This window comes from Mauremys mutica, chromosome 14, assembly GCF_020497125.1.
Source record: "Mauremys mutica isolate MM-2020 ecotype Southern chromosome 14, ASM2049712v1, whole genome shotgun sequence".
Taxonomy (NCBI): Eukaryota; Metazoa; Chordata; order Testudines; family Geoemydidae; genus Mauremys; species Mauremys mutica.
The window spans coordinates 19,679,364-19,693,774 of record NC_059085.1 but is presented as its reverse complement, the minus strand read 5'-3'; the positions used below and the strand labels follow the sequence as shown (position 1 = coordinate 19,693,774).

The 14,411-nt window shown below is 42.4% G+C and overlaps 1 protein-coding gene across 2 annotated transcripts in view; it reads left to right on the top strand.

The window, feature by feature from the left end:
* Nucleotides 1-14,411, top strand: part of NKD1 (NKD inhibitor of WNT signaling pathway 1) — a 150,725-nt gene that overhangs the window by 131,772 nt on the left and 4,542 nt on the right. For both annotated transcript variants that reach the window (XM_044987744.1, XM_044987743.1), the window contains 3 exons: nt 5,202-5,349; nt 7,052-7,136; nt 13,512-13,642. In XM_044987744.1, the coding sequence (XP_044843679.1) occupies nt 5,202-5,349; nt 7,052-7,136; nt 13,512-13,642 (364 nt within the window). The remainder of the gene's footprint in view (nt 1-5,201; nt 5,350-7,051; nt 7,137-13,511; nt 13,643-14,411) is intronic.

Below are 14,411 nucleotides of genomic sequence, written 5' to 3'. Positions count from 1 at the left end.
GTTACTAACTAGACCTAACGCTGACAAGCAGATCTAAGACCTGGAAATACCAGGAAGTACTGTCCCTCTCAGATTGTGCCAATTAGCATTCCTTCGAAGCAAAAGATTAGTACCCTGAGCGAGGACTTCCTCAATCAAAATGTGCTCTGAATGGAATGAATGCATAATATTTGAATGTCAGTTTCTGTTGCTTTTGTTTACTAAACATGTTAGACTTTCTTAATGTTCTCAACTACTACCAGCCAGTATCTTATCAGCGAGTCATTAATTGTGTGTGAGAAATGTTTTCGGCACCATCTCTGATAGAGCTATATTAACTATACACTTTGTAATAATTCCAAAGCAAACACTTTCTGAAAATCCTGTTAACCATTACTCTTGTAAACATACTTTTGTAATCAAGCTGCCTTGTCCATAAAATATAATGAGGTGAAAAATACACAGCAGTTAATACGTTCTCACCTTGGAAACCCACCTTGGAAACAAGTATATTCTAGGTATGGCATATACTAACTCTTAAAACAGTTTCAAAAAGCATTTGTTTTTCTCTTAGAAGAAGGAATTTTATAGCCTAATTTTTCTTACATCATAGTAGCAATCTCAGTACATAATTTCAGTAGGTATCTCAACATGTAAACTGAAAGCCGTCTGAAAGTAATTTATATTGACACAGCCCCACCTCCAAATTCTTTATCTTTGCTGGCATAATGAGAGCAGGTTGAAAAATGAGGAAACAACTTTGTGAAAAAAATTCATGGTTTTTTCCTTTTCATAGCAGTCAAAATGAACTGGGGCTTTTTGTGAATTTTTACACCATATTTTTAATGTAAATTAATATAATTGTTTTCATATTTGGAAACCATTTCAGTAAGTATTTTGGTAAAAAAAAAACATACAATTTTGCAAAAATGAAATTTGTTTATAATGGCAATTTTTCACAAAAAGTTTGTTTTATTGGGGGCAAGGGGAAATGCCATTTTTGGATAGAAAAACTCTTCATGCAAAACACTTTGATCGGCTCAAGAGATATTTTCCCTGCCTCGGGCAGTTTCTAAAATTGTGGTTTGTATGGCAGGGAATTTAGTTTTTTTGGTAATTGGACCTGCAGAGCTCTATGGGACTGTGATGTTTCTTGAGCATTTTTGATTGTGCGCCAGAAGAGAGAAGAAGTTAACTGGTTGTACCTATTATCCTTGGTTCTTGACAAGTTTCTTCAGGAGAGGACAATTTCGCTGATGTGCTCGATAGCTGGTGCGTGGAATGTAGAGCTGTGTCGACATCTGTAGATAGCTATTCAAGGGATTTAAAGTCAGATAACAGTCATGCTGCACAAGTGAGCATAAATTGCCCGGTTATCACGTCATTTACATGAAGATGAAAATTCTCCTTGGAGAAAAATGTAAGGCACGTTTGGAAGACCTGTACAGGCTTTGTAGCATATATAGTGATGGGCCTAGTGCCAATAATTTGGGAGAGAAGTGAGCCCCACAGTAGCTACCCTAGAGACAGGACCGTGGGGAAACAGCTTCAGTCATAGTTCAAGGCTGATGTCCTGCTGACAACTCATCTTGAGTCTTCAGTCCCACAAGGTCACCTCAGGAATTTGGATGATTCTGGGGATCTCCTTTTTGTGAAGGAGTACTATCAAGCAGTCAGGAGGCCAAGAGGTCTGTTTGCCAGAGGCAGCTCAACCAGAAAGTTGCCAGGGCAATAAAGTTGGTGGTTGAGTGAGCCGGTTTGCCCATAGGAGAGTTGTCAGTGTACAAGAATTACAAGACCCCAAATAAGGAGCATGAGTAAATGAATCCCTTAATTAAAATGTTGGTGGTGATATCTAAGAGACTGATGTTAAGAGTGCAAAGAAGTGGATTAGGTTACATAAGGGTACTTCTAATCTTGATTGACTGGTTCATGCCCATCTGAAGGGTGTTTTCATTGAATTCCCGATTGCAAAGAAGTTCTTATCCTCATGGAGGGAATTAGATATTGAAAGTTGGGGAACTTGACAAAATGCTAAAGGCAGCAACACAATAGAAAAGCAAAATTTTAATGGGACTGTTGTGCAGTATGTTAAAATGCCTGGTGGCTGGATAGACTAAAGTTATTTGGGGTAATTCAGACCCCTTGGTTGAGAGTTGCAAAATTTTCTGACCTGATATGGGTGCAGATATATTGCTGGCTCAGAGAGTACATGTTGTGCCTGTATTACAGCTGGCCTGCCTTGACAAGGCCTGGGACTACTTCCTAAAATGTTGAGCAAGTGGTTTGCTGGGAAAGACCAAGACAGTGGAAGAGGAAAAATAGGGACCACATTTGGGTTGTGTGGGGGTTAGGCAGCCCTCAGCAACAGAAAAAAAAATCACTTAAAAAGCCAATGGAAGTACAGAACTTCTGTCTTTGCATGTTCCAGAGTAAAATGAGAGGGGTTAACAAGCAAATGGTACAAGCGTATAGGATATTGGAACAAAAAAGCGGGATTAGGTTGTTGGGGACAAATGTGTGAGCGATCACAAATTAAAATTGGCAGTACACGAAAAGTTACCTGTGTTGGTTATCCGTATCCAAGGAAGGGAGAACGTAGTGGCAGAATACTTGTTGGGGAATGAAACAATAAGGTCTCTGTTCAGCAAAACACTTAAATACGTGCTTAAATACCATTAAAATTAAGGATGTACTTAAGAACTTTGTTAAATAGAGATGGCTTGGTGAATCGGGATCTGTGTGCATAGTATGAGGCCTTCCAAAAGTTAGTTTAGGAAGGGGGTATTCCAGTGGTGGCTCTGTCTTGTTTTTGTTTTTTTTTGTCAGCAGCAATAAAAACTTCAGCTTGTGAAGCCTTCTGTCAGATGCTGCTCTTTCTGTTAAGAGACTTTCTAGTAGGTTTGGGTAAGTTTCAAGACATGATGAAAATGCAAGAGGAGAGGGTGGGTGAGATATTGTCAGTCAGTCAGTCATTCCCTGATGCAGATTTTCAGGCTTCGGTTCTTGTCAAAAGGATGGAAACAGGACACCAACACAGCTTATGACAACCCTTATACCTTTGGGGAGAAAATACAAGAGAGATTTCTGTGGAAGGAATGGACAAGCTACCAAATTCCTCTATTTCTACCAGTGTAAGGGCTTGATCCTAAGCGTTGAAGTCAGTGGGAGCAGGATCAGACCCTAAATCTGGAGTAATTCCACTGACTTATGTAAAGTTGCGAGGTTGTAAATCAGGGCAGAATTTGGATCTTGTGCATTAGACCTTTCAGGCTAGAAGAGGTGGAGCTTCATCTACTGTAAATCATTTGCCTTAATCATAGTTTCAAAGTTTCCCTGCATGTTACACTGAAAGGAATATGTCTGTTAACTGCAAAATATTCAGAGTGTGCAGGAGGTAAGTATTTGACTGTCTCTTTTAATGCTGGCTAGATAAAGAGGCGTATATATGACATCAGGTTAAACTGATGTGTCTGCTAGCGTTCACCTGGGCGTGCTTTGAGGCTACATTTCTAAGGGTTTGAACCCTGAATGAATCCTATAGGATTTAAGATTTTATTGAATGCAAGAACTAAGTCTCCATCTTCTTCAGAACCAGTTTTGTTATATTTAACAAAGGTGCCTGGAAAAGGCGTAGTTCTAGGATAGGTCTAGGGTCAGAGAGACTGGTAGATAATTTATTAGATGTGTGTTCAGTGGGACCTTTAAAGCCTGCTGGGCTTGATACACTTTGATCCTAGAATGGTGTCCATGACAGGACTGGCTGGTACTGATATAAATAAGTAATAAATGTGAGTTAGTTCACTCAGAATTGTCTCCATCTCAAGTAATGAGCAAAGTAGTAGATCTCTTACTCATCTTGGCAATGGCTAGGTAGTATGGAGTAAGGACATTTGTGTAATGTTAACGAAGGCTGACTGGTTTGGATAAATATGAGCTGACTTGCAACACCAAACGCAAAAGGGGCTATGTTCCACCCGTACATCAAGTAAGAAGAATGGGGATTCACTAGTCCTCCTGTATGAGACAAATGGATTATTTGAATTTGGTAGTGCTGCTTCTGATCGGCCTCTGTTCAGTAAAGCACTTAAGCATGTGCTTAAGTCCCGTTTACGTCAATGGCACTTACTGTAAAGCACAAACATATGTATTTTGCTGAATACGGATGGACTTAATCTCATACTTAAATAAATGCTTGGCTAAACTGGAGCTATGGAGAGGAATTCTGAATTGCCCCTACCCTTGCAATTTCTAAAGCTGCCTTAATTGAATTATGAAACATTGTTTTTTATCCCACCTATTATGAGACCTGCGTAATGGTGATGGTAACCTAAAGAGAGGAATATATTCATATAGGCCTGAATCTGAACACCAGATCTCAGTTATTCTGAACTTTGGGTAAGTTCAGATCCAATTCTAAATGTTGTGACGCAGACCTTACTCTGTAGTGAGTTGACCCAAAACACCCTCGTTGTTTTGAGAAATTTAGATCAATCTGATCTCTAAAACTCACCAATAATGTGTTCTATGGAATCTCTAGATATCTCTGCCCTCTAGATATCAAAAGAGAATCACAGGAAGCAAACATCGTCCTGAGGCCAGGATTGGTTATCTATCATGTGCTGTGGAAATTGTGGATATTTGTCTGCTTTATTTAAAAAAAATAAGGAAATACTTGTTTGGTCATGCAAACTCTGTTTTCCATTGCTATATAAATAATATTTTATACCTTAGCTGTATTTATGACAATAGAGAGAAACTGGTAGGGGAAACTGCTAGTTAAACAGCTTGTGGTGTGTGTTTGGAAAACGTGCATAAACTATGTGTTTTTTCTAAGGGTGTTTTGGTCTATTCTGTCCCATTTCATAACATTTATGCCATTTGAATGTAAGGAATGTGGAAGAAAAGGGTCATATACTTGAAACACTTCTTTTATAGCTTTCACCTGATGTCCTGAGATGGGATGTATTTATCTGTAAATCCAGCAGGGAAACGTGGCTAAGGATATGTCCATTTGAGAAACAGAAGACTTGATTCAATGAAGCTCGGTACTTCTTCAAGGCGCTGTGCACCCTTAACTCCCTTTTGAATTCAGTGAGATTTGAGGGTGTGTTGGCACCTGATTGGTCCAGAATGGTTAAATTTGTCAGTACCAAAAGAAATGGTTCTTTACCCGTTTTTACAATATTATTTTTCTGGTTGTGTTTCAATCCCAATTGTAGGACATTACAAGCTTGCTTCATACCATCTATGAGGTAGTTGATGCATCAGTAAACCACTCCCCTAGTTCCAGTAAAACTCTGCGAGTGAAGCTTACTGTGGCACCTGATGGAAGTCAGAAGAAAAAGAGTATCTTACTAAACCCTGCTGGTAAGCACGTGCCATATGCCCTGTGAAATATTGCCAAAACGTTTCCCCTCAAAGATTTCAGTTCACATTTCCTAGTAGAAAAACCAGTTATAGGGACACTTGAATCAGAACAACTGATTGTGGGCGTGTTGTAATTTCTAACTGCCCATTGGAGGCCTCAGCTGTGGATGCTCTAACTTAGGAGTCTTTGTTTGAAATTCATTGTTTCATTTGATTATTTCTGATTCACAGTAGTTACAGACTACAAGCTACACGAAGGTTTTGTCTACACTAGAAAGTTGTACCACTTTAACTATATTGGTATAGTTAAAGTGGTACAATCCTCGTAGTGTGGACACAGTTTTATCGGTATACAGGTGCTTTATACCAATATATCTATTCCTGTATGGGAAGAGGAATAACTATACCAGTATAAAGCAGCTTTATATCAGTATAACTGCATCCACGCTATGCTTTGGCTGATATAAATATGTTGGTTTTAAAAAAACCACACCTCAACCAAAATAGTTATAACTGCACAGTTTTCAAGTTTAGTCCAGGCCTTACTCCAGGCAACTGGAGAAAAGAGAGAACTACATCACTGCACCTTTAATGCGTGCTATACAATATGTATATCTGTTTAGCCCTTCCAGTTAATCAATAAATACTTGCTAATGATACAGTCGTGGCTGATGTAAATTGATCAGTTTAAGTACAAATATTGGACAAATCCTGTCATCAGATGCACAAGGGTGACTCTCTTAGCCCTCTGAGGGCACTGTGGACAATACATTATAGGCAGAATCTGTTACTCTAAGGGTACGTCTACACTACCCACCAGATCAGCAGGTAGCAATCGATCTATCGGGGATCAATTTATCGCATGTAGTGTAGACGCGATAAATCGATCCCCGATCACTCTCCCGTCGACTGCTGAACTCCAGCAGTGCAAGAGGCGGAAGCAAAATCGACGGGGGAGCCGCGGCCGTCGATTCAGCACCACGAGGACACAAATAAGTAATTTTAATTCGATCTAAGATACGTCGACTTCAGCTATGCTATTCTCGTAGCTGAAGTTGTGTATCTTAGATAGATCCCCCCCACCCCCCATTGTAGATCAGGCCTCACAGTCTTGCACATTACCAGGGCTTGTCCACACAAAAGTTGCACTGCTTTAACTATACCAGCATAGTGCAGTGGCAGGTACACCAGGTTAAAAATTCTTCTACCAGTATAGCTATTCGCATACAGGTAGGGGAATAAGCTATATCAGTATAAGACACCTTTCTAGTAGTATAACTTCTCCATGCTAGGTGCTGTATCAATGTAACCACACTCTTCACCAAAACAGTTATATCAGTGCAAAAACTTTGGGTACACTAGGCCCCATAGTATGATCTTGATTTGAACTAATAAAGTAAAATTTTCAAATGCACCTTAAGTGACTGAGGAGCTTAAATCCCATTGACTTTCAGTGGGACTGTAGGTACGTCTGAAAATGTTCCCCAAGGAACCTAAGTGATTTGGGCACCCAGCTACCATTGAAAGTGGATAGGACTTAGGCTACTAAGTCATTTTGTCACATTTGAAGATTTTGCCCATAATGAGGTATTATGGATTGGTGCAAACAGCAAGCCAATAATGAATCTCTATGTACTGCTGCACATTTGCCAGACAGAATAATATCAATAATATGAAATAACTTTCCTTTTTGGGGGTGCAGATTTGCAGAGCTCTAGGCACAGAGCTGAGAGCAAAGCCAATGAAGAACTGAGAAGCTCTGAAAAGAAGCAGCGGGCTTCTCTCAGGTAAGTGGAATGAACTCTTCATCCACTCAAAGGAAGGAATTGCTGAGCTGGCAATGGGCCAACCTCAAAAGGCTCAGCTGCTGCTATTTTAGTCAGAGGAATCACGGGACTTTTCACCTTGAAACAAACAGCAAATTCCATGGGATTACTACTGAAGTAGGCTTTCCTGTGGCACCCCCGGCTGCTAGTGCGAGTCCATATCCAGGAAAGCCTAGGAAGCTAGCTTTAGTGAAAGGTATTATTTATGTCTCTAGTTTCTTGCCAGACAAGCTTTGCTTTGCCATCTCCTACCTCTGAGAACCCATTGGAAGGTTTGGGTGAACGTTTCACTTAAAAAAGCAACAGTTGAGCATCTCAATGAAAGATGTCTTTGCTTGTGTTTGGGCAAAACCATACCTTAACCCCTTCCCCACCACCACCCCGTTGTTTGCAGTTTCCACCCCTCTCCTACGATGGTCTGTTTTTCTTTTTCCTTTGTGCTATCCAGCTATTCCACAGAATCCTTGGGCAGGGACCCTGTTCTCTTACATGGCTTCTGTTATCACCATGTAGTCCAGTGGTGCTGTATACACAATGAGAAAGAACCTTAAATAGAGAAATTAACATTGAATAGTGTTTGCTTTGGAGCCTTATCTCCCTTCAGGTTTACTTAGGCCACCTTAAGAAACGTGATTCCATTAGACCAAGGGAAGATGGGTGGTGATATTTTAAAACCCCACCACCAATCCTAGGTACTCTTTTAATGGATCATGGCATGGTCACCAGGGTTGTCAGCAGGGATTGATCCTTCAGGTACATTAGCACCCAGGCCCAGATCCTCAAAGATATTTATGTGTCTAACTCCCATTGCTTTCAGTAGGAGATAAGTGCCTAAATACCTTGGGGCTCTGGGCTCAAAAGCTCACGCCCCTACTACCTGAGTTAATGGAGTCAGTTTTTTAGCTGCAGCTAAGTAGCAGACTCTTACGCACTATGTGGGCCAGCCACTGGACCGACACATTCATTTCTATTTCTATAGATAAAAAAGTGCCTTTTCCGGGCACTGGCCTCATAAGCAGAGTCTAAAAACATAGCCTGGTTTCAAAGAACAACAAGAAAACCGAACCACCATAACAGCAAAAGATCAACCAGCTGTCTGAGGTGAGGAAAAACTCCCACTCTCTCCAGCCATGATCCCATGCACTTAACCAGCATATCACATGCTCAGGTGTTTGAGCACTGAGGATGGCTGACCTCATTAGTTCACACAGAGGTATTGAAGAGAAATACAGCTTTTCCTTCCCTTTCCAGTTGGCCCAGAAGGACCCATGCCTCCCTTCAGCTTCTTCTGCTGAGTGGGCTTGGGTCTTAGTTTAATTTCCTCCTCTCAACTCCATTCCCTGTAAGCACCAGAAGATGGCTTCCCCCCAGTGGGCAGACAGCTTCCAACCTATCTCTGCTCTGCTTCCAGTCCTATCTCTTTGTTAACAAACACTACCAGTTCTAGTCCTTGTTAACACCTTGTTCCATATCCTGGCCTGAGCTCCGAACCCGGCCTGCCTCTCTTCTGCTACCCTCCAGTCTAAGAAAAGCAGATGGGAACTGGCAGTAGAGAAGGGGAACGCCTCCCAGCAAAAGGAAGGGAGGGGAGGGGTTCTTAGCAGGGGGGCAGGCAGAGTTATACCCTCTAAGGCCTGGTCTACACTACGGGGGGGGGGGGGTCAAACTAAGGTACGCGACTTCAGCTACGCGAATTGCGTAGCTGAAGTCGAACTACCTTAGTTCGAATTTCCTACCTGTCCAAACGCCGCGGGATCGAACTCCGCGGCTCCCCCGTCGACTCCGCCACCGCCGTTCGCGGTGGTGGAGTTCCGGAGTCGACGGGAGCGCGTTCGGAGTTCGAACTCCGAGAAGTCGAACTCTCCGCGTCGACCCGGCGGGTGAGTATGGACCTACCCTAAGAGACTCCCAACCCATCCTGCCTCCCAGCAGCCAGAAATAATTCCTCCTCCTTGCCACACAGTCCCCTTGTGAAACCCTAGCCCCTTAGGAAATTAGCCAGTCACTGATTAACGTTCACCTACAGATTAGCAAGATTCCCAAGGGTTGATGCTTTCATTGTAGATCTTCAAGGAAAATTAGCGTGGGGGCAGGGGCATTTGTTTTTTGTTTTTAAGTCTCAAGATGCCCTTCACCACTTGGAAAAAAAAATCTGTCTATTGGTTTTTTTTGTGGATTCCTGCCTGTGTGACTCAGGGTGCATCCATTTCCAGTGAAGAACAGATACAGTAGTTTCTTTTATGCACAGCTGCAGGTACGGTTGCAGCCTTCTGAAGATAAGATAAAACAGACCTATTTGAAGTCTCTCCCTGAAGGAATGCACAATATTAGTTTGGATGCCAATCTAGAATAGGCCTTGTTCCTCTGAAAATGTCTAGTCATGTCATTGGCAAGGTTAGCAAAGAGAAGCATGTATTTGCCCCATTTCACATCTTCCACCTGCCTTATAGACAAATGCTGCACTGAACATCAGAATATGTGATAGTCAGTTGAGACAGATCTGTCAAGGGCAGATTTCAAAGCGTATCTTACTTATTTTATTTATACAGTGAACAAAAATGCTCCTCTTGCAATTCAGTGTAGAAGTGTTATTTCCATTGTTCAAATGGCTAATTAAACAAAAAACTTATAATCCTGTAATTTTCATATCTCCTAATATAGATCCACTGCTTTGGACAAATCCTCTCTATGGTCACTGTATATGTTTGGGTTAGTATGAAGTTGTCTTAACATTCAAGCTAGGGCAAAAGGGAACGTTAGTTGGGGCTGACGCGCCATCGACACAATAGTAGTGATTGTTTCTTTGGCTGCAATACAAACAAAAAAGCTCTCGTTCTGTGCGTCCTTGACTTCAGGAGTATTTTTCCCAGGGGGATGTACTTCGTTCAGCAAATAGGCCAGCAGAGGGAGTGTTCAGGATCCTTGGGGGGTGAAGGGTGGGGGCAAAAAGCAACTGGGCCTCCCTTCTCTGGATTCGACAGAAATACTCAGACATACTCCAGAGCCGTGGATCCAGATTCAGAGATCAAAATTACAGGCAAGAAAACAAATTCTGCCTTTTTCCTTGTGACTCCATACAGATGGTTTTTAGCACAAAGGCTCTCTGGGCACTTGGTTGATTACTTGAGCAGGCAGTTCAGGGTGGAATTTCCCCCCCCCCCTTGCAAATACAAGTCCATATTATGTGGTTAGTATTTTGAATGTATTTGCATGAAGAGACATCTTAGCTGACTTAAGATGTAGAGCCCATAACCTGTTCAAAAGCTGTTTCTTCATCTGAATTGAACAAGGTGCTGCTTCGGAATAGGACAGGGCTGTATTCTGAATGTCAACTAACCCCGTTTGAAACCAGCAGTCAGACTTGCACCAAATGTGTTTTCTATGGGGCAGATTCTCGGCTCTGCTCCCTTTTTACCCCTCTGCCACAGGATGCAGATGGTCCCTTGGGTACCATTGCCAGCAGGCTCATGTTAGAGCCTTCCTAGGCAATTCTAACCAGTGACCAGGGCTAAGCAGAGCATCAGGACGCCAACACTGAATTCCCGAGAATCCCCTTTCTTCCCGACACCCTGCCAAATGCGGACACAGCAAAGAATCTGGCCTTTGTGTCTGTTACAGGAATAAGCCCAAGTTTCTGTGCACGTTGGCCAAATGGCTAAGCATGTGAAAGTCTTCCTCATGCTCATCAGTGGCAAGGGGATGAATGTGGGGGCTCTCCTTTAGAGTTGCAATGAAATCATGTATGAGGGGCATATATTTTCATGATTTCACTCTCCTGGGAATTACAGGCAAGATTCTGTTAATATTCAAGATGGAGCTGATAGGGATGTCCCTGCCTGTAAGGTGGGAAAAGTATTCTGGGAGTGGGATTTCATATGTTGGAAGCTGTGGGCTAGAGCTTCTAGCTGTAGTGCTAATGCACGTATTCAGATCAAGTATCCAGATTTATGATTGGTTTACCCAGCATCTCTCTCATAATAATAATAATAATAATAGCCCGGACAGCGAGAACACCATTAGCAGGCAACTTCATGGTTCGGCTGTGTTAATGCCACCCCATTTCTGTTGCTGTTTCTACTTGCTTTTGGGCAACAGGGAAAATACTTATCTAAAACAAGGCTTTGAAATATCTTTCCCCTCTCCCACAGATACACAGTCTCCATTGGTACATATTGGCTTTTTCTCCTCCTATTCACCCAGACCTGTTTAAGCAATTTAGCCCTGGCTTGTTTAAATGTCATGTTCTCTCAGACCGCAGCTTTCAGGAAATGTCCTTTGCAGTTTCCTGACCTACATATTCGTGCTGCTGTATCCCCCGTTCTGTTTTATAATGGCAGGACTCCTCCTCATAATGATGCTTCAGAGTTTCAGAAAAAGGTTTCACATACTGTTCAAAGACATTAGCAAATGTCTCTTTCTCAGATACACACATTCTTACATCCTGCAGAAGATTAGAATCAAGTGTTTGATGCCTGAATGCTTCCATGTATGTGCAAAGGAGCAGGCAGGCGATGGATGCCAGAAACCCCAGTGGTCAGAAATACTTGAAGTTCTCTTTGGCGGCGGGGCACATCTCTCATCAAGGTGTAATTGCTTCACTGTGTATATTTGCATTTTTGAATGTCATCTTACATGTAAGAAAGCTGTTAGAATTCAGAGCTGTGATGGTACTAGCATAATTTTTCTCCATTGTCTCAGTGAGGGATGGAATTCATTACAGTACCAAAAAACTGGTTCCTAGGTAGTTCCATTTTGGGCAGTTTTATACAATGATGCTGAATTGTGCTGGACCAGAAACAGTTATTCCTATGCTGTATGAACCATACAGTGTCTTCAGTGCATGCATGCAACTTCCATTGATCTCCACGAGCTGTGGAAGATCAGCAGCAATATATGGCACTCGTATGCCAAATCGTAGCTGCTGAAGCTCTTTGATTTGTGTTTCTACAAGTTAAACTGCCATAATTGTAGAATTCCACAAAGATCCAGATGAGGTTTGTATGGTGTCCGGGCTGATTAGTTATCAAAAGCAGAAAAAGCCTGGTAGTTTCCCGTTCCAGTTCCTTCTGACACGCTACTGCAGTGGCTTCTGTCACTTCCAGGGTGTAGAGGTGACTTCAGCACCATATTCCAAACCTTTAAAGTTTCACGGCTTTCTAAGCAGGCAGTGTTCCATGCAAGAATATTTGCATATATTAAAGCAATGTAAACTTAATCCTCCAAATGACTCTGACACCTTGTGATAGATTGGGGATTTTTATCAAGGCGGCTCTCTACGCGATCCCTACTGAGACACCAACCTCACACCGGGCACAATCCTGCAGACTGCAAGGTGCTGAGAGATAAAGCTTAAATGCTGTGCTGAACTGGGGCCTGAGCACTCAACACCATGCAGGAGTGAGCCCTTATTTTGGAACCAGCCTGAAATCCTGGCCTCCCACTGATATAAGTAGGGTTTCACGGCGGTGTAAAGGAAAGCAAACTCCATCCCACGGTCTCAGAGATGGAAGTGGCACCCTGAATGATAATCCGTGATTTAATCAAAAAAAGTGTTTTCCTCATCCCATTTGTTGCAATAGAGAAATTGTTCACATCTGGACGTGGTGAATTAAACTGTTCAGCATTGTTGGCTACAGTATTGTAAACCTCTGCTTGATTTTTTTCCCCCCTCATAAACAAATGGTATTTCAGATATTCATTCTCAGGAAATAGTTCGGCTATAAATAAAGTTGCAAAGCTGAGAAGGAAAAGGAGTCGGGATTATGAAGCCAGAGGTTGATCTGACTTTATTAAACGTATTTTGGCAAAAAGCAATGCATTTGCTCAGATTTTTTCCACTGACACCTTCGCCCCCAGTTTCTCTCTAGTAAATACACCTGCCTACTTCCCTGAAGCAGAACCACATGGACATTTAGAGCATTTATCTAACACCAGACTCATTCCAGTGCCTCCCTGCAGAGCTGGGAGCAGCCATGTCAAACAGCAGACTTTCCTTGGCATACCCAGATTAGCGAATGTATTGAATGGTTTGGCCCAACGACAGACTCTACGCAGTATGAAATAAACCCTCATGGTGTTTTTATCTGCTTTTGCGTGAAGCAGATTTGAAAGTATCCCTTTTTTTGCAACATCATGGAATCAATGTATAGGAGGGAAAGGAGAGTCGATGCAGGGCTGTACATTTAGCCCATTGGAAATCCAGGTGGTCAGACGTTCATTGTGTATTTTTGCAAATAACTCCTATCATTTCAAAGTGTCCAAGAACTTTTGGATTCGAGGTGGCAGTAACAATTTGAAGAAGTTTTGCTGAATTTTCATTTTGCTTCGTGCCCACAGATATCACCCCAGTGACAACACTCCTGAGCAAAGCGGGTGCTATCGCCATTGTGTGGATGAGAACATTGAAAGGAGAAACCACTATTTGGATCTTGCAGGAATAGAAAACTATACGTCGAAATTTGGGCCAGGTAATATAGGAATTGATTTTTCAGACTTTTGTCCCAGTTCTGTCTTCAGCTACATGGGCTGAATTGGGCCCACTGACTTTAGAAATGAGCATGTTGTCTGATTGAGCCATAGCTATGTACTGAAGATGGGCTTGGAGAGCAGTGTTCAGATTCAGTTTATTAGGACTGAGGCAAAATCAGGGCTAGGCTGCGATGATGCAGGCCACATCTGAACTGGAACCAGAAAATAGTTGCTTTCAGATTTTGGCATCCAATCCAGAACCAAACCCCCCAGATTCAAAGGGGTTTGCCCTGCCTCTGTATTTTACTGTATCAGATGACATAATTTTGATACACTCTAGACTGATGTCCAAGAAGGAGAGTTTGTCAAAATAAAGTAAGTGCCAGGGCTGGGGCCTGGGTAGCACTGGATGGCACTGGGGTGCAAGCCAAGAGTCCAGGGTCAAGGAGCCAATTACCAAGAATCAGGCCAAGTTGGAACGCTAGGAGATCAGAATCAAGAGACAAATCAGAGGACAGGGATCAAGAGTCAGTTATCAAGAATCTAGGGAGGCCACTTGTCCAGTTTTGAACTGGACAGTCTTCTTTTGGGGTGTCCCCTGTCTGGTTTTGTCCGGAATTGGTCAGGGGATGCCATTTTTAAGAGCATGCCACTCTCCCCCCTACAATGTGACCTTGAACACATCACACATGTGAGGTCACGCCAGCAGGGGCAGAGTGGCATGCACTTAGAGATGATGCCTCCCCGTGTGCTATGACCTCACATGCA